This window comes from Gorilla gorilla, chromosome 2 (assembly GCF_029281585.2).
Source record: "Gorilla gorilla gorilla isolate KB3781 chromosome 2, NHGRI_mGorGor1-v2.1_pri, whole genome shotgun sequence".
In the NCBI taxonomy this organism is placed as follows: domain Eukaryota; kingdom Metazoa; phylum Chordata; class Mammalia; order Primates; family Hominidae; genus Gorilla; species Gorilla gorilla.
In genome coordinates this window covers 168568173-168592290 of record NC_086017.1, presented here as the reverse complement: position 1 = coordinate 168592290, position 24118 = coordinate 168568173, and the positions used below count along the sequence as shown (strand labels likewise).

The 24118-nt window shown below is 38.2% G+C and overlaps 2 protein-coding genes across 9 annotated transcripts in view; one reads left to right on the top strand and one right to left on the bottom strand.

Moving 5' to 3' along the window:
* The window catches only part of VEPH1 (ventricular zone expressed PH domain containing 1), a 275621-nt gene that overhangs the window by 73995 nt on the left and 177508 nt on the right, over positions 1 to 24118 (top strand). The gene's annotated exons all lie outside the window — the stretch shown is intronic.
* On the bottom strand, positions 11006 to 18018 carry PTX3 (pentraxin 3). The gene is made up of 3 exons (XM_004037902.5): positions 17493 to 18018; positions 16656 to 17057; positions 11006 to 12231 (listed from the first exon to the last, which is right to left on the bottom strand). The coding sequence occupies exons 1-3, from the start codon at positions 17620 to 17622 to the stop codon at positions 11618 to 11620; spliced, it is 1146 nt and encodes a 381-aa protein (XP_004037950.2). The 5' UTR covers positions 17623 to 18018; the 3' UTR covers positions 11006 to 11617.

The following is a 24118-nucleotide window of genomic DNA, read 5'->3' as shown; positions in this document are numbered from 1 at the left end:
TTCCCCTGGGCTCAACTATTCACCCAGGAGTTGGGGTTACCAACAAATTAATACTTTAATTCTCAAAATGCCTATTGCCTTCCAAGAACTAAAGTTTTGTTCCTAACTTAAGCTCATTGTACCAGACATTCCTAAGGTGGGTTCTTAGTACCATTGCAAGACTGCTGACCAGCCACCCCAGTGGTCTGCCAGGTATGTCTGAACTCCAGCTGAGAGTGGAAATTTATCACTCAACCTGTGCTTCCCTCTAAAGATTTGTCATTAATAATACTAGTCAGTATTTTCATTTCCAATTTCCTTTGGCCACGGGATTAAATCACCAATTTCACTTTATATGTAATATTAAATTTGCTTAAAGCCCAGAAAAGCAATTATGTTTTTTTCAACACCTTGGCTACATTTTTGAAACAAATTTTATAGGAATTTAAAACACTTATACACACCACACATTTTAAAACCATGATAGTCAGACTTGCAAATAACAGATTTATGAAAAAAAAATGAATTACCCCTTTATTGCTGCCAAGAACTTAGCTCATCTATTTGGGTTTTTAAAAAATGCTTTTTCGATGACAATGAAATCTTTGAAACACAAAGTACACTTTCTAAATTCACTGCAAGCATTTGAAATAAACAAATAATTTGGTTTATTTGATCTGGCACTATGAAAATTATCATAAAATGAATGGTAATTTGACCTGTAAAAGGTTGGGGCTCCATATTTCAGGGTTTGGAGTTTAAAGACTGATGTGACTGTAAAACTCCATTATCACTCACATGAGCCCATCAAACTTTAAGTTGCAAAGCAGAAGGGATCTTGCTGTCTCTGATTAGTAAGTTTTCTGCTCTGCAATTCTTTGTCTTACATCCCCTACCAGACAGCCTGAGGAGTCATCATGGGGTTTCTTTTTTCATTACTTATAGTTTTTCTCCTCTTTAGATCTTCATTGCCTTACAGTACACTAATCCTTATTTTCCCATGTTTCTACTTCTATAAAATACATTGAATGGTCATCCATTCAATTATTATGATGATAATTACAATAACATTAATAATAGCTACAATGGCTAAAATTTACTGCATGCATTTCTGATGCCAGATACTGTATTAAGCCATTTATACCGATTATATCATTCAATGCCCACAAGAAACTCATAAAAGAAGTCCTATTATTATCCCATTTTACCAGTTAGTAGTATTTTAGGTAACAGAAACCTACAGATGTAAACGACTTGATCATGAGGAAGAAGAGAAGGAGAAAGAGGAGCAACAACGACTCCTCCTTGGCACACATGCCTGCAAAGTCCATGAGTATACCAGACTTCCCAGATGGTTGATTCAGGGCTCAATGGTGTCCCAAAAGTCAGTTCTCAGCTCTGCTTCCTCAGGATGGGTTTTACTTTTGCGATTGGTGTAGGCCTCTTCAGCTTCCAGCTCACATCATCATGAATACCAATTAAGAAAAAGAAAGTTCACATCCAGCCTCTTTTTTCTCTTTGATCTGACACAGGCCACATGAACATTTCTGAACCAATCCATCATTATTTCCAGGGGATACTGTACTTCAGTTGGTCAGGCTTAGGTCATGAGCCACCCTCAAAGCAGGGAATGGGAGTCGGCTGCAGCAAAGCCACATAGATTGGGAGTGAGGAGGAGTAGATCCCCAAAAGAAACCCAGGACTGTTGCCAACAATAGGTGAATGAATAGTGGGAAATGAAAGAACACAAATGTCCACTATATCATTTTGTAAGTGAGCAAGCTGAAGCTTAGAGAAGTTAAAAGCAAGATTCAAACCCTGACCATTTCACTGTAAAGTCTGCTTTCACAATGTAATCTTAACACCACCAAATACACTGGTTGTATTTTTATTTTCCCAGCCTCTGTTTCCTCATATGTACATATAGATGTTTAGACAATGACATGAGATAATGCCGAAACATAGTCAGCTTTCAATAAATATCAGCTAAGGTGGTGATGAGGATAATCATACTTGCCTTCCTATATTTGAATCCCTTTATTGCCAGGGAACTCACTCACTGTTTCCTGTGACAACCCACTTTATCTCTGGACAAAATTGAGTACTAGATGTTTCTTCCTTTTGTTGAATTAGAAGTTATCCCCTTGTGGCCTCCCACTTTTGACTAAGGCCCTTTTCTTGGGCCTAATAAACCCTCGTTCCTCTTTCACATGACAAACTTTCAAAAACTAGCTCTGACTTTCATATCTCACCACTCCTTCCCTTTGCACTTCCCTCTTTTCCTCCTCAGGCATAACATTCATAGTTTCCCTCTCAGCTTGCTCACTCAGCAGATGATGACTTGTTTCTGCATCCATTTGCAAAATGTACCCAGACCCCCGCTCTGCTTGGCTGCCCTCCCCTGCACGTGCTCTGATTTGCTTGCTTATGAGGACTAAAATGGATTTATCCTCCCTATTGATACTGTATTTTCCTTAATGTAACCTAAAATCAAATTCAGTTTTTTGTCAATCACACAATCACATCTTTGATTTCTCTTGACTTACATTTGAAATCTCCAAATTTTTAAATATAAATTGTCTTAGTATATTCAGCAATTTCTGCCATACTCTGTGTTTAGCAGGCTTTTTGTCTTATGCAAATACTTACTTTTAATTCTTTACACTTTTCTTTCATGAGATTCACCCATTGCTTTGGCATGCAAAGATCTTGTTAGATGTTTTTTCATCTCAGTGTATCTGCAGCTCTTCCAAGGTTCTTGTCACCTGTAAATTTTATGAGCAGAGCCACTCTGGTCTTCATTTTAAAACACTGATTAAAAAGTTGATGAGATAGGGCCAGGAGACTCTTGTGCTGTGGCAGGGGTGTTTGCCTCTTAGACTTGTTTGCTATTATTTCCTTGATCATATTTTTAACAATTGTATTATATGCATCCATTTGCATCCTGTGCCTGATTTCAAACCAAATGCTCTTTTATGCTTATGAGTGAATCATGAGAGACTTTGTCCAAGGGCTATGTATTTATCCTGAAGGCAAATATTTCAATAGTTCTAAGCCAATTTTTGTTACCTCTTATTATTAATGGTTATATATAAGTAATGTTTAGTTTTACATTAAGTTTAAGTACACATTTATTTTATTCAAGTTGTTTAGAGTTATTTTGTCTGTTTTGTATTCTCTGAATTCTCCCAGTAAGTGGTAATTGTAAAAGGTCTTATTTCTTACTTCTTGGAGGAAGGATTAAAGGTATAATTGGAATGTTATCTTGATTCATACTTAAAAGTTAAGGGGATGGAAAACTTGAATATCTCTATACCAAATAAGACTATTGTGTCAGTATTTTAAAATCAACTCACACACACAAAAATTAAAAATAAAAAAACATACCAATTTAGTTTTACAGGAAAATTATAACAAATATACAAAGAACAGATCATTACAATCTCTTTTAAACTTTCCCAGATAACTGAAACAGAAAAACATTCTCCACCTTATTCTACAGGGCTAGTATAGCCAGGATATCAATACCATGATATCAATACCGGACAAGGACAGTATGAGAAATAAAAATACAGGTCCATCTTAATTATGAACATAGATGCATAAATCATAAATAAAAATTTTAGCAAAATGACTCTAGCAGTGCTTAAAGTAAATAATAGTTAACATTTGCTGAGTGCTTACTATATACCAGGTACTAGCCTTTTAACCTATGTAATTCTCTCCCAATATCTTATGAGGGAAAAACTATTGTTAAGCCCACTTTATAAATGCGTAATGACCTAGTTGAGTTTCTCCCACAAATGCAGGACGGCTTAATATTCGATATAATTCCACACTGCAAAAGACTAAAGAGGAAAAACATCATGTGATTAGTAAAAAGTATCTCATAAAATTCAGTACCTCTTTGTTCATGAAAACAAAATTCAAACTAGTAATTTTGGACAAATTTCTTAACATGATTAGAGGAGATATATAGATAGATAATGATAGAGCACTATATATATAAATATATATATATTTCACTACATACATATAGTGAAACAGTAGAAGCATTCATTTAAAGTCAGTAATGAGATGAGGATACCAATATATCTACTTCTATTTACTGTGGCACTAGAAGCCCTAGCCTAGACAAGAAAAATAAATGAAAGTTATAACAATCAGAAAGGAAGGGTCAAAACAATCACTATCTCTAGAAAAATGTGATAATTGTCTATAATAGAACATTTAAATATTCTGGCTGGGTGTGGTGGCTTGCACCTGCAATCCCAGAACTTTGGGAGGCCAAGGTGAGAGGATCGCTTGAGCTCAGGAGTTCAAGACCAGCCTGGGGAACATAGCAAGACCTTGTCCCTACTAAAAATCAAAGAATTTATCTGGGCTTGGTGGTGTGCACCTGTAGTCTCAGCTACTCTGGAGGCTGAAGTGGGAAAATAGCTTGAGCCCAGGAGGTTGAGGCTGCAGCAAGCTGTAATTGTGCCACTGCACTCCAGTGTGGGTGACAGAACAAGCCCCTGTCTCAAAAAAAAAAAAAAAGTAAATATTCTCCAGTCAATTTTAAGACAAAATAAGACAAATTTCAGTAAAGTGCTGGAAGTGAGATCAATTTAGAGAAACTAGTTTTTTTCTTACATACTAGTCATAATAAATTGAAAATATAATATTAAAAATATTATTTAAAGTAGAAAAATATACAATACCTACAGGAAAATGTAGCTTTTGAGAATAAAATTATAAAAGTGTATTGAAAGCAATTAAATAAGAAAATGGAGAAATACACCATGTTCACTGATGGGAGAGTTTGATGTGGCAAAGATGTAAATTTTCAATAAATTTAGTGAAATTTTGATAAAATACCAACAGAGGTTTCCATGAAAGATGACAAGCTGATTTTTAAATTTACAAGATAAAGTGAAACAGATAGCCAAGACAGTTTCACAGAAGGAGAAGAAGATGGGAGTTGTTGGGGGAGAGGAAGAGGCAGTAATTTCCGTACCAGATATCAATATATTATAAAATCATAATAATCAAGACAGTGTAGCACTAGTGTAAGATAGGTAAATAACCCATGAATAGAACAGAGAAGCAAGAAACAAATCCATGCATATATGGAAACTGTATATATGCTAGGGGAATATTGACAGTAGAGAAGGACAGACTATTCAATAAATGGTTTTGAGACACTTGTCCACATCACAGCATGCATAAATTAATAGCAGATGGAATAAAGACCTAAATACATAAAACAAATCTAAGTCTCTTCTTTAGTAAAATTTTAAAAATCTCTCAGCAAACAAGCAATAAAAGGGAACATCCTTATTCTGATAAAAGGTATCTATTAATACTAAACAACTAAACTAAAATTACACTTATTAGGGAAATATTAATGTTTCCCCTTGAATTAAAAAATAAGATAAGGATGTCACTTGGTGTATTAGTCCATTTTCATGCTGCTGATAAAGATGTACCTGAGACTGGGCAATTTCCAAAAGAAAGACGTTTATTGGACTCACAGTTCCACGTGGCTAGGGAGGCCTCACAATCATGGTGGAAGGTGAAAGGCACTTCTTACATGGTGGTGGCAAGAGAGTATGAGGAGGTAGTGAAAGCTGAAACCCCTTATAAAACCATCAAATCTCATGAGACTTATTTACTACCATGAGAATAGTATGGGGGAACCACCCTCATGATTCAAGTATCTCCCACTGGGTCCCTCCCACAACATGTGGGAATTATGGGAGTACAATTCAAGATGAGATTTGGGTGGGGACACAGAGCCAAACCATATCACTTGGGCAATGAATTTGTTTTCTGCTTAAATTATATCAGGGGTAAAATGTGATGTTTTGTAACATCAGAACCTTTTTAGAAAAGAAAGTTGTTTTCCAGTGCTCCTGAATAAGTCTCCAAACTTGTTCTTTGCCATATGAAAATGGTCTGTAATGCCTTTTCAGTACTGATAAATAAAAGCACAACCAATGCTTAGTGCAGCACAAGTTAGCATATCTTTCACTCAAGAAGCTGAAAATATTATTGAAGACCCTACAACTGCAATGGATTATCTGAGGGTTCATAGGGAAGCCCTTTTAAAATTTTGATGTGAAACTCCATAATGCAATGAACACCGTTGCTATTTAATCTAAAAGTAGTAATGTCCCTTTTTCTGCATTTCTGAATCAGTGATCATAATAAAGAAATATGCGTCACCATCAATATGCCTTTTACATGGTCCTCTGGCACAAGTCACAAAATGACTTCAAATGATTGGAAACTTAAGTAGAAAGTCTTTGGGAAGAAAATGTAACATCTCATCAAGAGTCCAAATTCCTTTTTTACTTACTGGCAATGACCTGGAAAATACTGTCTAGTTAATTATGATAAATTCAGCTCATTTTTTCTCTGTGTGAGACAAATTTCAAACCATTGCTTGGTGAGCAGTTTCAGAAAAATGGAGATAGAAAATTGTCCCCCCCCATTTAATATGACAGTTATAATATATATGACATAGGATGTATGAGACTTAAATAGATAAAATATCTATGTTTTGTACAATTCTGGGCCCATAGTTCATCAGTGGTTACCATGATTTCTGTCATCATCATCATCATCATCATCATCGTTCTGGTTGTTTTTGTCATCACCAATTGAGTATCTGCTATGTACCAGGTCCATATTAAAAGACTGGCGGCAGGCTGGGCGCTGTGGCTCATGCCTGTAATTCCAGCACTTTGGGAGGCTGAGATGGGCAGATCACTTGTTGTCAGGAGTTCAAGACCAGCCTGGCCAACATGGTAAAACCCCATCTCTACTAAAAATACAAAAATTAGCTAGGCGTGGTGGCACACGCCTGTAGTCCCAGCTACTCAGGAGGCTGAGGCAGAAGAATCACTTGAACCTGGGAGGCAGAGGCTGCAGTGAGCCGAGATCATGCCATTCCACTCCAGCCTGGGAGACAGAGTGAGACTCCATTTCAAAAAAAAAAAAAAGATTGGAAGCAGAACTATATCCACTCATGGAGTTTCATAATCTCTAGGGAAATGCTTAACCATTAAAAATTCATGATACAATTATTCTTAAAGGAAGTGGTTTTTAAGTTCACCGTAAAACAAGTTGTTGGGAAAGAATTTATTAATCAAATATTCTAGGAAACAAGCTACTAAGCAATCTTATTAAGAATATTCAACCTGAATATTTATACCCATAGAAAACTATTAAATGTAAAGTTATAAAAAGACAATGCACATATGGATCAAGGAATAGAGACATCTTAAAACAGGAAAAGACTTCTAAATTGTTAACCAAATCTTGGATCTGATCTAACTCAGTTTGCACCTTCTTGACTTCACCAGTAGATGCTGCTGTGAAGTAGAACAAGGCCTGCATAGATTTGGACATTTGTGTGCTGAACTCTGAAAATGACTTACCCACAATGGAAAAGAATCCTTACATTCATTTATTTGTTCGTATTTTTGTTTGCTTGCTTATTTAGTTTCAATCCACTGAAAACAACTTGGAAAAACATTTTTTAAGATAACTATCTTATTTTCAATATAACTTCATGGTTTATAAAACACTTTTTTGAAAATTATCTGCTTACTAATCTTTCAACAAGGTAGGCAAGTCTTGTTATCCCTAATTTCCTGACTAATTTGAGACTCATAGAGATTACCTGACAGGCCTGATTTCTTATAGTTATTAAGTTAGTAGGTGATGGTGCCAGGATTTGAATACTGGATTTCTGACCCCAAACCCAGCAAACTTTTCTGCTACACTCCAGATTTATAAAACTTGATGCAAGGATCAACGATAGGAGTGTTCATATTCACTGAATCCAAGAATACATCAATGAACATATACAATTACTTTAACCAAGACTTTAACCTTAGGAGTGCATTTCTTAAGTGGCTGAAAGACAATGCTGGAAACATTTGGCCTTAGTAAAACTCAGGGAAGAGATTTCTAATCTAAGATTTGACAGGAAATGAAATAAAAATCAATTATAATTTCTTGTTTGTTTGCAAATCTAATTCTTTGTTAAAGTGAAGTCAATCAAGTAATTATAAAGAGAAAGCTCTACAATTCTACACTATATGCTTGGTAGTAAAATGTTCTGAATATATTTTAAAGGTGTTAATACTTATAAGCCAATTTATATTGTAATAGACAAGAAAAATAATATCAACTGTGTTTAGTTCATATATTATCTCTGCCAAAAAATTAGCTCTGCTGGAGATATATACATACATACTAGAGTGAAAAACTGTTCCAGTTTGCCTGGGACTGAGGGCTTCCCAGGACATGGAACTTTCAGTGCTAAAGGGGGGACAGTCTTAGGCAAACCAGGACAGTTGTTCACTCTACACACACAAATAATATTATTTATATGTATATATATTACATATTTATTACACATACATCTTTCCTCCTAATAGCTTGAGTCATCTTGCACAATTATTTTACTATGCTGTAATATGGTGATGTCTCAATAAGTATTTGGTAAATGAAAATGTGTGACAATGTGCTAACATAAGCCAGCATGCTGATACTTCTCTTTAGATATTTTATCTCAGTTTTACACATTTCTTATTTCCTCTTTTTGCTAACACCTATATATTCTCAAACTCATTAAATGTTATTGCTTAGTTGTTGTTGTTTTTTTAAGTCAGATATCCAACTTCCCGAGAATTTGTAAAATGTATTTTCCAAGTTTCGGTTATGGGTGTTTTAGAGAGAATAAAGTGTGTAGTTGTTTTTGTTGTTGATGTTGTTTGTGTTGTTGTTGTTGTTTGTTTTGTTTTGTTTTTTGTTTTTTTGAGATGGAGTCTCGCTCTGTTGCCAGGCTGCAGTGCAGTGGTGAGATCTCGGCTCACTGCAATCTCCGCCTCCCGGGTTGAAGAGATTCTCCTGCCTCACCCTCCTGAGTAGCTGGGATTACAGGCGCACGCCACTACACCCAGCTAATTTATGTATTTATTTATTTTGAGACAGAGTCTCGCTCTGTTGCCAGGCTGGAGTGCAGTGCCGCGATCTGGGCTCACTGCAACCTCCATCTCCCAGGTTCAAGTGATTCTCCTGCCTCAGCCTCCCGAGTAGCTGGGACTGCAGGTGCATACCACCATGCCTGGCTCATTTTTTGTATTTTTAGTAGAAACGGGGTTTCACCATGTTAGCCAGGATGGTCTCGATCTCCTGAGCTTGTGATCTGCCTGGCTCAGACTCCCAAAGTGCTGGGATTACAGGCTTGAGCCACCCCACCTGGCTGTAGTTTTTTAAATTAAAATAAAAATTACTGGATCAAAATTAGATTGAGTGATCAACCAACTAAAAGATTAAACACGACAAAAGTATATTTTTCTCTCACGTAAAAGAAGTCCGTGGGCAGGCAGCTCAGGGCTGGCTAGATGGCTTCACAATGATCAGGAACCCATGCTTCTTCTGTATTGTTGCATGGAGTCTCGTGGTCTAAGATGGTTGCTGAAATTCCAGCCCATTACCATATTCCAATCAGACAGAAGGAGGAAAAGAATCACATATAATATTTCAGCGTTGGTCAGAACATAGTTATATGGCTGCATCAAGCTGCAAGTAATGTTGAAAAATATAGAATTTACTCTGAGTGGTCACATGTTCCACTAAAGCTAGGATTCTGTCATTTAGAGAAAGAGAGAAAATGAATATCTGGGAACAATTAGAAGTCCCTAGAACTCCTAGCTAGACTTACTGCTCTAGCAGATGAAATTTCTACTTTTTTAACCCAAGAATTATTTTATTTTCTTCTATTTGTTTGTTCTTCACCCTAAACATGTAATTACTTAAAAAAATTAAAAGTTTTCTTACATTAAATTCTGTCAGCATATGAGTTTGCATTTATCTCGGCCTGCAACATGTGGCATCACTTAAACATGTATAATTCGTGTTGCAGCATGTAAAGGAATTTAAATCATGCCTAATTTTCTGCCTAAGTTTTGGGTCTAGTTTTCCTTCTTCCAGCTGGGAGTTCAAGTCATATAGACAATGGCTAGACAGGGACTTTGCATGTGCCCAGTGTGCCTAGAGCCTTGAATTATGTGTTCTCCAAGAGTCTGAGACTGGCCTATCAGCCCCTAACTACAAGTGATTTTCTTAGAGGCTTAGCCTTGTTTGTGGGTTTCACAAGTGGAATGAAGCTATACTTATATGATGAACATATTCAAAAATTATTAGATTCATAGAATTTTATTGCTGAAAGGCACGGAGTCCAATCACCTCCTTTTACTGAGAAGATGCAGAGGAGTTATGTAACTTGTCTGACACCTAGCTAGTTAGTTACAAAATTACTCCTGGTCCTATTCTCCAAACCTCATGAAGAGGAAATGTCCTGTGGTTGTCCATGCCCTATCTTTCGGAGGACATATCATCACCGTGGGTCCACCACATTTCAGAATCAGCTTTGTGAGGCCCTTCTATCAGCCCTCACATAGAATCTACAGGCGAATACTAGTGTGGTGGGGAAAAGTTACCTCCCCATCCACAGTGTGAAGGGACTTGACCTCTCCCTTCTAAGTAAGTAAGAGAATGGGGTGTGCTTTCAGGGCAGGAGTTCTTTTCCAGATTCTTAGGTCTCCCAAATAACATTCCTAAGCCATGTAAGCCATGTCTTGCAGCATCATGTGTATCTGAGGAACTGTGATGATTCATGTTTGGTGTTTGTTTTTATGTTACACAGTACAGAAAGTTGTATAAGCTCCTAGAATTGTCAAATGGGAAGAGTCCTAGAGATTCTTATTTCATCAATTCCTTGATTTCTCAGCTGAGAAAACTAAAACCCACAGAGATGAATTGACTTGGCAGAGATAATATTTCTTGCTTATGATTTATAGGAAGCCAAACTTAAAACAAGTCTATAGTTGCTCATTCCTAACAATATTAACCATGCCGTTTACATAATAGTATCTGAAAACTAATTGCCTACTTTAAATGAAAAGAGAAAAAGTACGAGTTTGCTCCAAAACATCTCTTAAATTTATAATTAAATGATGTGAGCTAGTTTTATAAAATATTTTATTTACAGTAGAGCTTTACAAAAATAATCTTAATAAAATTAATACAAATCCCTTTTGCAATATAACTTATATGACTATCTTCTCAAAAAAGTGACATTCGATTATAACACATAAACTACATTTATAGTTGTTAAGTCACCTTGTAGTATAAATATGTTTTCATCTTTTTTTTGTAATAAGGTACATACCGATAACAATGAACAATGGACAACAAATCTTATTTTGTTATTCTTCCAATGTAAAATTCATCTCTGGCCAAAACAAAATTAACCAAAGAAAAGTAAAACAATTGTCCCTCTGTTCAACAATACAGTCCTTTTAATTATTTGAGAGTTTATCTGACAGAGACACAGCATTAAACTGAAAGCACCATGGCATAAAGTCTAGTAACATTATCCTCAAAAGCTTTTTCCAATGTCTTTCCTTCAACTGTTTATTCAGTATTTTGCCAGTACAAATAAAGATTGGTCTCAACTCTCCCCTTCATTAGTCTCAAGTGTTCCTATTATGCATTGAGTTTTCAGACCTTCCCAACTGGCATGTGTTTTAAGTGTGAGTTTCTTTCTTTGGCTTCAAGTGGAGTTTCACAACATTTATGAAATATACTGAGCTCCTCCATGTGGCTGGATCTCTGTGACTCCCCACCCAACAATATTCCCCCGGATGTGACAAGACTCTGCTCCTCCGGTCTCTCTTATCTCTTCATTGCTAAGAACACTATCCCAGATATTGAAGCCTGTGAGTCTCCCAGAGAAGGCTAATGTTTCATCAAAGCCACCACCCACACAGCAGCCATTCTTTTCTTGGCCAATCTGCAGGATTCCTCCCTCAGGAACAATGTGACCTGTGGCCATCTCAACAGTGGTAGCCGCCAGTTCACCATTTACCCACAAGGATGTGAGCCCTTCCTCTGAATTCCAGGTGCCGCACAGGTGGGTCCACCTTCCCAGGGAAACCATGGCTTCAGCAACCAGTTTGTTCTCCTCTCCACCCACCACAAACACTATGGATTGGTAGCTGAGATACAGCTGGATTTCATATGGATTCCTCTTTGTGCCATAGGAAAACAGGATGGTTTTGTTTAATACATCTGTGGCTTTGACCCAAATGCAGGCACTAAAAGACTCAAGCCTCATTGGTCTCACTGGATGCACGCTTCCAAAAATCTTCTTGGAACGCATTGGGAATAAAATAGCTGTTTCACAACCTAGAGTAGCAAGAAAATAAGAAGAATATTAAAGAAAATATAAATTCATTCAGAATTATTCTGGCATTAGTTATTTTAACATAAGCATTTTAATGATTACAATTGAAAGCTATGTGAAACCCTACATTACGACTTAAGAAGCTTCCACTGTAATCTCTGCAGAGCAAAGAAAATGAGAAAAAGGAAAGCCAATTGTCTTATCTAATGAAGCATCTAAATGAAGAGAAAGCATGCAAATAGAAGAGCCAACTAGTCCAAACCCACAAAATAATAAAAGCCATAACTACCTCCCCTTCCAATTTGCATATTTTCTGTTACTGCTTTTTTTAAAAAAAGTTGAATCACTATCAGTTAACTTCAGACAATAATTCTATAATTTCCAAGAATTCAGAACCCAACCTGGTTCTCTCTTTTTGCCACCACCAAGTTCCTAAAATAATAAACCTGTGAAATTCAGTAGACCTAGTTCGCTCCATTTAGCCTTTACCAACATGCATTTTTCAGCAAAATTCTAGGATAGTGATGTTATTGCAGAATGCATTTTTTTTTTTTTTTGAGACAGAGTCTCACTCTGTCACCCAGGCTGGATTGCAGTAGTGCGATCTCGACTCACTGCAACCTTCGCTTCCCAGGTTCAAGCGATTCTCCTGCCTCAGCTTCCAGAGTAGCTGGGACTACAGGTGCACACCACTGTGCCCAGCTAATTATTGTATTTTTTTTTTAGACACGGGGTTTCACCATGTTGGCCAGGTTGGTCTCGAACTCCTGACCTCAAGATCCGCCTGCCTCAGCCTCCCAAAATGCTGGGATTACAGGCATGAGCCACCACACCTGGCCTGCAGAATACACTTTAATACACCAAATGTTCTCAGATATTTGTAAACTATGCAGAGTTTTTAGAAAACTACCTTTGAAAGGCAACAATGTATAATAATTATGACTAAGCTTATTGGGCATTCACTGTGTATCAGATACTGTTCTAATCACTTTGTCATTTTAATCCTCATGCCAACCATAAGAGATAGTCTTTTACATTCCTATTTTACAGATGAGAAAACTTAGGTAAAAGTAACTTATCTATGTTTACATAGCTGATAAGCAGTAAAACTAGAGTTTGAATTTTTGCAGTCTGGTCGCAGAGGCCACGCCCTTAATCAGCACACTACAGTGCCTCTTATTAATAGAACCCCTAGATTTCTCTAGGAGGGCTAGAATCCAGATGGTGTTACTACTAATGAGCCATGCAACTTTGGATGAGCACCATAATTTCCTCTAGGCTTTAGCGTTATCTAAAAAAGGCCCTTCCATTCTGCTCCTAATATTCTGCAAGTCTGTAAGCAGCAAGTATGTAGCACTTAAGAGCTGAATAGACCAAAAATATGTTTAAAAATTCTACCTTGTCCACATGCTTATAATTACTATTTAAGCAGTAATTGAAAATCTTTAAGAGAAGTACATTCTTTCAAGGGGCCTGGTTGGAGAACATGTTTCTGCTAAAGAGCACTTGGGAGGTGGACTTTCAAATTTGAGGTGGAAAGCTCAGTAAGTTTCCACCATTGTCCATCTCAAGGCGACTTAGCCATTTGGGAAGCTGGAGATGCTGAAACGAAAACCTTTTACGTGTCCCTGGGAAAGAACAGGTGAGCTCTGCATCTATATACATATATATATATATATATGTATGTATACACACATATATACATATGTATATGTATGTATGTATACATACATATATGTATATAAATGTGTGTGTATATATATATGTGTGTATGTGTATGTAGGTATTTTTTTAAAAACACCTAAATTAGGGCAGGTATAACAACCTAAAGAAGATATGCCATAAGACAGCTTTGAAAAGCTAACTCCCAGAATGGTTCCAGAATAACTGGTAAAGAGAAAGAACTTGCAGAAACCAAACATCCATGTAAAAGTGTGGTAAACTATGTCAGATTCCTACAAGTGGCTCAGGGGTAGGCTCTATCCTGAAAACATTAAACAAATATGAACCTTATCCTTTAGTATTAGGGATAGTCAAATAAAATATTGGCATTCAGATAATCATATAAAAGTAACTACAACACTAAAACACAAAACTGGCTCTGTCATGCTTTGATACTTTTTCACTAAATAATTTGAACTTTTGGAGATTTTTTAAAATTAATTTTTAATGAGGCAGTGATTCTATTTTCAAATGAAATTGCTAGGTACATCTTTTTTTCCAGCTGTGTTAATTAAAATCAAATAAAAATCATTGAAAAAATCACCATATCCATGGGCATTTGATATAGTCTCTATAAAGTTTCAGTAAAGTAGTGTTCAATCACACCTGTAATCCCAGCACTTTGGGAGGCCGAGGCGGGTGAATCACGAGGTCAGGAGATCGAGACCATCCTGGCTAACACGGTGAAACCCCGTCTCTACTAAAAATACAAAAAATTAGCCGGGTGAGGTGGCGAGCACCTGTAGTCCCAGCTACTCGGGAGGCTGAGGCAGGAGAATGGCGTGAACCCGGGAGGCGGAGCTTGCAGTGAGCCGAGATTGCGCCACTGCACTCCAGCCTGGGCGACAGAGCGAGATTCCGTCTCAAAGAAAAAAACAAAAAAGTAGTGTTCAAGAGGGTGCCTACTGCAATCGAATTAAGTGATTTCCTCTTTAAATAAGCCCAGGCAGTCAGGATTGCATTCCAAAGCACTCCTGGATTGCATCTCAGAGACTCAGCTTCCCTCTAGGCTACCCTGGCTATATAAGTTCATGGACTGGAACCGCATGTTGGCTATTTTTGGTCACCCTCTTTTGGGGACCAGCGATACCCAAAAACGAGGCTCTTAATACCTCTTTAAAATGTCAGAAACTCTCTTATGAAATGGCTTTTAACTAATAGGTTTTTCTGATTATCAAAGACCAAACAAAATTAAAACCAGGTTCTTAGGAGGCTAACAACAGAATGGTTAGGAGCCAAGCTGGCTGGAGACCAAGAGAAGATAAATCAAAGCATATGGGTAAAAGTATTATTGGATGTAATAAGGATTAACATCTTAGAATTCAGAAATACATCCCTCTTCTGCTCTAACTAGTATGCAAGGATGAAGATAAAAAATAGAGTAATTCTTTGGTTTTTCAGGTGCATTATATGTACAATGACTTTACGTGGTTTGCAAAACACAAGACATTTCATCCGTTAAAACGGCTGCAGAATTCTAATTTCTCTCCTGTCACATTGAGAATCTAGTGTACATTTGATTTTATGCTTTTTCTCCTCTGAAGCCCCATTTAGTATTTACTGACAAGCACCCCTCAAATATTTAGGAAATATGGTATGGTTTCTGTAACTTTAAATGAAACATGCTCTCATTACATAAAATTCTGTAACTTTAAATGAAACATGCTTCTTCCCCCTCCCCATCCAGCAAAAGTTGTTTTCTTGGAAATATAGGGAAGGATTCTCAGGAAAAGTGCAAGTTATATTTTCTTACCTAGGACACTGATTTTCTAATACAATCCAAAATGATTGTTACACCACCATTTCTTAGAAGTTTTGGCATACAAAGGAGTATTGATTGGCTCCGAATCTTCTATTTCTTTCTTTTAACCATCTTTAGAATGTATTATTTTGGGAACCCATGTCTGTTTGGAGATTCATGGAGTGTCACATGGGACTTTGAGAAGTTGCCTGTGGTTTGAACAGTCTCTCTCCTGTTTGGCCCCAATTCTCTGAATCCCTGGGGTGGAGCTGGGATCCCCTACACGGATTGGCTCCTACACCTGACTGTTCCACGCTGAATCCCAAACCGCACACCCTCCGACCTCCCCTGTCGCGCTAATTCCACAAACCCCGGGGGCTGGGGGACCCCTGGAGAATTCCGCTGCCCTTCGGGAGATTAGCTTCAGCCTCAAGTTTCTTGCTGAGAATGGGTGGGCGGAGAGGAGGGGCCGGCTGAGGGGCTGGAAAACATCCCTAAACGTTAGCCTGGGCCCTGAAATAGTGCGGGAAACCAGAGCTCCTCTAAAGACAGAGGCAGGATAAAATTAGAAGACGTGGAAATCCATAACAGAGGGAAGCTGGGCGGCAAGAGGGGTCACGGTTATAACGGGCCAGTGGACTCCTGCAGCGCCTAGTCGGATCGGGTGTCAGGGGCCCTAGACGTCTATTTCAAGACTGTGATGGTTACCTCCACAACTCTCTTTAGGGCTCCTTAGGACTGAGGAATACTTTTTTAAAGCCAATTTTCCCGCCTTGTATGATGTGCCTGAGCTCTGTGACAGCGCATGCAGAAATAGGGGTGTGTGTGTGTGTGTGTGTGTGCGCGCGCGCGCGCGCTTCCCATGAAAGCTTCCCCTAGAAGGTTGCCTGGCTTGGCTTGCCGTTACGCGCGCTCCCGGAACAAAGCCGCAGTGGGAGGTCCCGGCCCCGCTTGCCTCCTTACCTGCCGGCAGCCAGCTCCGGGCAGCCCAGCCCTGCACCGCGTGCAGGTCGGCTCGCGTCTGCCGCAGCTCCTCTAGCACCGCGGCCAGGGCGCGCCCCGCCTCTTCTGGGCGCTGCGCCTCGGCGCCCTCCAGGCGCGCCAGCCTGCGGCCCGCGTCGCGGGTCGCCTGCAGCAGCTCATCCAGAGCACTGGTCAGCCTGGCCTCCGCGGGAGCCCCCGGCGCGCACGGCCTCGCCAGGCTTTCCGCGAGCCGGCCCAGCTCCTCCCGCAGCCTCTGCAGCTCGCCCCGCAGGACGTTGTCCGTGGCTTGCAGCAGCATGCCCTCTCTCATCTGCGAGTTCTCCAGCATGATGAAGAGCTTGTCCCATTCCGAGTGCTCCTGACCGCAGTCGCACGGCGTGGCTAGAGTACGGGATACACACACGTTACCAGCCCGCCCAGGCCTGCCTTGGATGTGCTTTGTAAAAGCTGACCTCCCTCGGTGGTGCCAAGTTGCATTCCCCTTCCCTTTAAGGACACCTCCGAAAAACAGCATTGAAATGTCTCAGAAACGACAGAAATCATTCATTCAGGTATAGATTAAGTTGTACCCTATGAAATCGCCGGTTATGTAGCTCAAAACAGTCAAATATTGACGATTTTATATGATTCAACCCATTATGTACGTTACAGAAATAATTTTGAAACCTCCATCTTTCTTCAAGTGCTTCTCACTTTTGCATAACAAGCTATAAATTTTTAACTTGTCTCACTGGCCAGAAAGTATATGTGTGTTATTTAGACCAAGAGGTGGATATGTAGTTAGGGTTAGCAGAGAAACAGTTAAAGTGAACTTACGGTCCTCAGTGGGATGGAGTCCATTGTCTATTTCGTTGTCCAAATTCACATACATGAGGTCATAATCATCCGAGTTCTCGGCCAACACTGCGGACCAGAGAGCACAAAACAGAATCGCAAGGAGATGCATTGCTGGAGAGACGCAAAGTTCTTTCCACAGCTGGCGGGAGGAGACTCTCAAGTGAGCTGAGTTTGAGCGGAGGAGAGTGAGAGTGAGAGGCTGGAGCAGAGAGTCCTTAATAAATGCTGAGGAAAGCCTGAATGGAGATGAATGAGTAATGCTGGTGGCACTGCGGTAACGGGAGTTCCCCTGAATTTGGTGGGGGAGGGGGCTGGGTGGGAGGGCGAGGGAAATGTGGAAGTTGCACAATATTAAACCGCAAAGGTTTACGCTGCAGTCAGATTAATTGGAGGAGGGTCAGAGGGGAAAGAGGAGAGAAACTGGGTTTCTACTGTTCTCCTGAGAATTAGCTGTTGTAATTTGAATTGATAGCAATGGGGATGAAGGAGGGGTGGTAGGGGAGAAATTTCAGAGGGTACTGAAGCAAATCATCATTTCAGCATTTTCCGTGAGCTGTTATTATTTCACAACCCTTTATATGTAGAAAACTTTCCATGTTTCCTTTGTACACTGTTTTACAGGTTGAAACTGAAAATGGTCTGATTCCAAGATAAACCAACATATTAAGAATTGTTATGGCTCTGAAAGTCAAGTCCAATCCGAGCTATCTTGTCTTTAATACTTGTGGAGTTGCACCTATACTTTTATAGATAATTTTTTTTTTTTTGAGACTGAATTTCGCTCTTGTTGCCCAGGCTGGGGTGCAATGGTGTGATCTCGGCTCACTGCAACCTCCGCCTCCTGGGTTCAAGCGATTCTCCTGTCTCAGCTTCCCGAGTAGCTGGAATTACAGGCACCCGCCACCAAACCCAGTTAATTTTTGTATTTTTAGTAGAGACAGGGTTTCACCATGTTAGCCAGGCTGGTCTCGAACTCCTGACCTCAGGTGATCCACCCGCCTTCGCCTCCCAAAGTGCTAGGATTACAGGCATGAGCCACCTCACCCGGCCTATGACAAACAACACAGTACAACTGGGTAAACCTAGAATGGGGAAAAAAAGCTGGGGGAAAAAAGGAATATACTTATTTAGTTATTTAGGTATGTTTCTTTTCATAACTTGGTATTATGTGGACATTATATTATTCTACAAGGTTTCGAGGCAAGGATCATGTTTTAAAAGTAAACTTAGAGATTTCTGCTTCTAACAATATATACAGGTCTGTGTTCACATGATATTAATAAAAACTTAAAAGGTACAGATGAGCTCCCATTAAAGTAAGGGGAAAATCCAGGAGCCAAAGATAGAGAGGAAAGCAAAAACAACAATCGCATGAGCTGATGCTAGGGCCCCTCTGGCATAGGAGTGAAGTGAGATAGGGGTTATTAGTTCTATAACCACCAAATGTTGATGACCACGTGGAAGCAAAGCTTAGGCCAAAGGTGGAGAATTAGAAGGGAGATCCGCATGAAAGCCAGGACCCTCAGAGGGTTACCTACTGTATTTCAGTAGGTACAATCCCACTCTGCCCTAGCACAAAGAGGTAGGAAGCAATCATGTCTCTCTTTGAACTCTACAAGGTCCCTCTGAGTTTGTGAAATTGGGCCTGCCCTCAGATATGTTTAGAATTCAAATATATACTATCTGCCACTGTGAAAAAAAAAAAAAAGAATTCACAATGATATTTGAACATATGAGGAAGCAAACCACTATAAATGAGAATCAGCAGAAACCAAAAAGGATTAGACACCTCTCCCCAAGAACTTCATTAAGTTGAAATATCAGCCAAAAACTAGAAAATAAATATGTTTAAAACTATTGAAGCTCTAAAAGAAGGAATTGAAAATATGAGAAAAGAATAAGACATTGTCAAAAAGAAAAAGGCTAGGTGATTTTTTTTAAAGAACCAAATAAAACTTCTAGAATTAAAAAAAAAAGTTAATTGAAAATTTTAAAAGCTCAAGGCATGGATTAAGTGGCAAATTAGGCAAAGCTGAAAAGAATATTAATGAACTGGAAGACAGATATAAGGAAATAATCTAAAATGTGCTGCTTTTATGTTCAGTAACAGGATTCTAAAATCATTTCATTGTTCAGGAGGACGAAAAAGAAATTAATTAATTTTGCTTTGCTCAAAAATGTTTGTTATAATTTTAAGGACAACTACCAAATGGACATAGGCATCTGAATAGAAGGAGCAGGGGGAATTTTTAAAGAAAGACTTGATCTATGAAAAAAAAAATCAATGAAGGAGGAAAGAAAAGCACAAAGAAGGATAAGTTAAAAGTACAATATTATTTGCTAAAATTAAATCAAAATATACCAATAATTACCATAAATATTAATGAAACACATTTTCCAGTTAAGAGACAAATATTTCTATTTGTCATATAGAAATATTTTAGTCTGGGCTCACGTTCAGAATCCCAGTACTTTGGGTGGCCAAAGTAGGAGGATCACTTGAAGCCAGGAGTTTGAGACCAGCCTGATCAACGTAGCAAGACCCTCATCTGCACAAAAAATTTAAAAATTAGCCTGGTGTGGTGATGTGCATCTGTAGTCTCAGCTACTCAGGAGGCTGAGGCAGGAGGATCACTTGAGTCTGGGAAGTGGAGGCTGCAGTGAGCTGTGATCACACCACTGCATTCCAGCCTGGGCGACAGAATGAGACCCTGAAAAAAAGAAAAGGAGAGAGAGATAGAGAAGAAATATTTTAAAAATCCAGCTATACATCACTTACAAAAGCTACGCATAAAACATAAAGTAGAAATGTTAAAAGTTAAAAACTTTAAATTGGAGGGGAGGAAGAGAACACACCAAGCAAGTATTATTCAAAAAAGCTAGCATAGCAGTAGTAATATCAGTAAAAAATAGACTTAGGCAAAAGAGGATAGTTAAATTATGATACAAAGAAATACTTTAACAGGAAGATATCTCTGAATTATCTAGTAATATAGTTTCAAAAAATATAAACCAAAGGTTGACAGAATTATAAGGAGAAATGGGCAAATCCATAATCATGGAGGGAGATTTTAACAAAGCTGATAAGTTCACCTATATCATAACTGATCATTCAAATGCGAAAAAAAAAGCCTGCCAAAGGATACAGAAACTTAAACTACATAACTTAAAGCTTGATATAATGAAGTATATAGAGTACTGCCCAGATGGTTTGATGGACAAGTTCTACCAAACATTCAAGGAACACATAATCCCCGTTTTGTACAAACTTCTTCTGAGAATAGAGTGTTCAGGAATGTGCTAAATTCGTTTTACATGTCTACTAAGTATGATACCAAAAAGAGAAAAGGACAATACAAGAAAGGAAAACTGCAATCTGTCTCATTAAGAATGCTGATGCAACAGCTCTAAATAAAGTATTAGCCAAACACAGCAATATGCATAAAAATACACATTATGCACAGCAATGTGCATTAAAATATATCATAAGGAAGTTGAGTTTATTCCAAGACTGCAAGATTGATTAAATGTTAGAATAGCTGTTAACTTATTACATTAACAGTTTAAAGGAGAAGAATCATCATATCAACAGATGAGAAGAATGTTTGATAAAATTCAGCACTCAAAATAATCAAACTAGAAAGCAGACAGGAACTTACTTAAACTGAAAAAAAACATAAATACCAAAACCTGTAGAAACAGATACATATGTAATTGTAAATCCTTGGAAACATACTTTTGAAAAACAGGATTAACACAAGGATACCCGTGGACAGTGACTCTATTCATCAAAGTGTGTATTGGAAGTCTCTGCCCATAAAGTAGGACATAAGGACATAAGAAGAAACATAAGGATTAGGATGAAAAGAAATGAAGTTGTTATTATTTATCATGAGTGGATCATCTACATACAGAAAAATCTAAGAGACTCAAAAGACATATTAATAAGAACTGAGCAACTTTTGTTGGATATAAGATCAACATATAAAAATCTATTGCTTTATTAATACCAGCAGATAAATTGAAAATGCCTTTGAAAATAAAGTTTTCATTTACAGTAGCAAAAATAGCTATGGGATACCTAAGCAACAATTTAACATAACACAGCTAATTATAACACCTTATTTAAAAACATAAAAAAATCTACATAGACAGAAAGATAAATTATCTCCTTAAATGAGAAGACTCAGTTTTACAAAGATGTCAGTTATGCCAAATTAGTCAATATGTTCAATATGAAAAAGAAGTCCCAGTCTGGTTTTTCAAGGATGTTGACAGACTGATACTAAAATTTGTATAGAGTAGCCAAGAAGAGCTTGAAGAAGTAGGGGGTCAGGAAGTAGGTCCTATGGGATATAATGATTTATTATAAAATTATTGTAATTAAGAAAATGTAGACTTGATGAAGAGATGGATAAATGCCCAGAAACAGACCCAGACACGTATGGAAAACCTAATATATGAAAGAGGTGTGGCAAATCAGAAGAGTAACTATTGACTACTCAATAGAAAAAAATATTTGTATACAAAGAAAAATATATAATTAAACTTCTTCCTCCTATGTACCAAAGTCATTTCCAGACAGATTAAAGACAACTACAAGAAAGCAAGACCATAATGCCTTTAAGAGGAAATATAGGAGAATATTTTTATGAACCTGGAATACAGAAAGATTTCTAACAAAAAAACCTAAACCATGAAGTAAACAAATGAAAACAGTTGACTATATTAAGAATATAATTTTAAATCAATAAATCAAAAATTCATTCAGTAGCTCAGAATAATTAAGGAACTTCTAAAAATTAATAAGAAAAAATGCCAACATCCTAATAGAATATAGGCAAAGAATATGAATGGCCAAATCACAAGTGAGGAAATCACCTATAAATATATGAAAAGGGCTGGGTGTGGTGGCTCACACCTGTAATCCCAGCACTTTGAGAGGCTGAGGCAGGCAGATCACAAGGTCAGGAGTTTGAGACCAGCCTGGCCAACATAGTGAAACTCCATCTCTACTAAAAATACAAAAAAATTAGCTGGGTGTGTTGGCAGGCACCTGTAATCCCAGCTATTTGAGAGGCTGAGGCAGGAGAATCACTTGAACCCATGAAGCGGAGGTTGCAGTGAGCCAAGATCACGCCACTGCACTCCAGCCCAAACAACAGTGTGAGACTCCATCTCAAAAACAATTATATATATGTATATATATAATTTGTTATATATAATATATAACAAGTAATTGGGAAATGAAAATTAAAGCAAAAATATTAGATACATCCCATCAGATTAGCAAACACCAATGTCTGTCACAACCAAATGTTGGCAAGAATGTGGACCAACAGAAACACTCATGCTGCTGGTGGGAGTAGATTGTCATAATCTTGGTGGTAGGCAGAATACTGGTCCCCCAAAGATGTCCATGTTCTAATCCCCGGAACCTATGAACATGTTATGTAATATGCATTTCAGATAGAATTAAGGTTGCTAAATAAGATAGGGAGATAATCCTAGATTATTCAGTTAAACCCAATACAATCACAAGGGTCCTTAAAAGTGGAAAAGGGAAGCAGAAGAGAGAATCAAGGGGAGAGATGAGATGAAGGAACAGGGATCAGAGAGATGCCATGTTGCTGGCTGTGAAGATGGAGAAAGGGGCCACAAACCAAGAAATTCAGGCAGCCTCTAAAAGCTGGATGTATCAGTCTGTTTTCACACTGCTATAAAGATACTACCTGAGGCTGGGTAATTTATGGAGAAAAGAGGTTTAATTGACTCAGTTCCACGTGGCTGAGGAGGCCTCAGGAAACTTACAATCCTGGCGGAAAGCAAAGGGGAAATAAGGCACGTCTTGCATGGCAGCAGGAGTGAGGGAGAGTACAGCGGAAACTGCCACTTTTAAACCATCAGATCTCATGAGAACTCCCTCACTATCATGAAAACAGCATGGATAAAACTGCCCTTATGATCCAACCTCCTCCCACCAGGTCCCTCCCTTGACACGTGAGGATTACAATTCAAGATGAGATTTAGGTGGGGACACGGAGCCAAAGCATATCACTGGTTAAGCCAAGGAAACAAATTCTCTCCTAGAGCATCCAGGAAGGAACCCAGCCCTGGGCACATATTGATTTTAACTTAGGGAGACTTATGTCAGACTTCTGAACTACAGAAATATAAGATAATAAATTTGTGTTATTTTAGGCCACTAATTTTGAGATAATTTCTAATAACAGCTATAGAAAATGAATACAACTGCTTCACAAAGAAATTTTGGAACATCTACAAAGTCAACTCCTAGGGACATACTCAGTGCTTTGCCACTTAACTATTTGGTCCATGGACTATCAGTGTCACCTGAGAGCTTGTTAGAAATTCAGATGCTCAAACCCTACCTCCAACCTGTTGAATCAACATCTGTGTTTTAAAGATATGCCCAGGTGACTTCTAAGCACATTAGACTCAAAAGCACTACCCTATGAAATATCTCTCATTTTTGCACAAAGAGACAGTTATTTCAGCATTATTGATTAAGGCAATGAATAATAATAACAACATAATGTCTTTCAATCACAGAGAGTATATGAATAAGTTGTTGCATATTTATA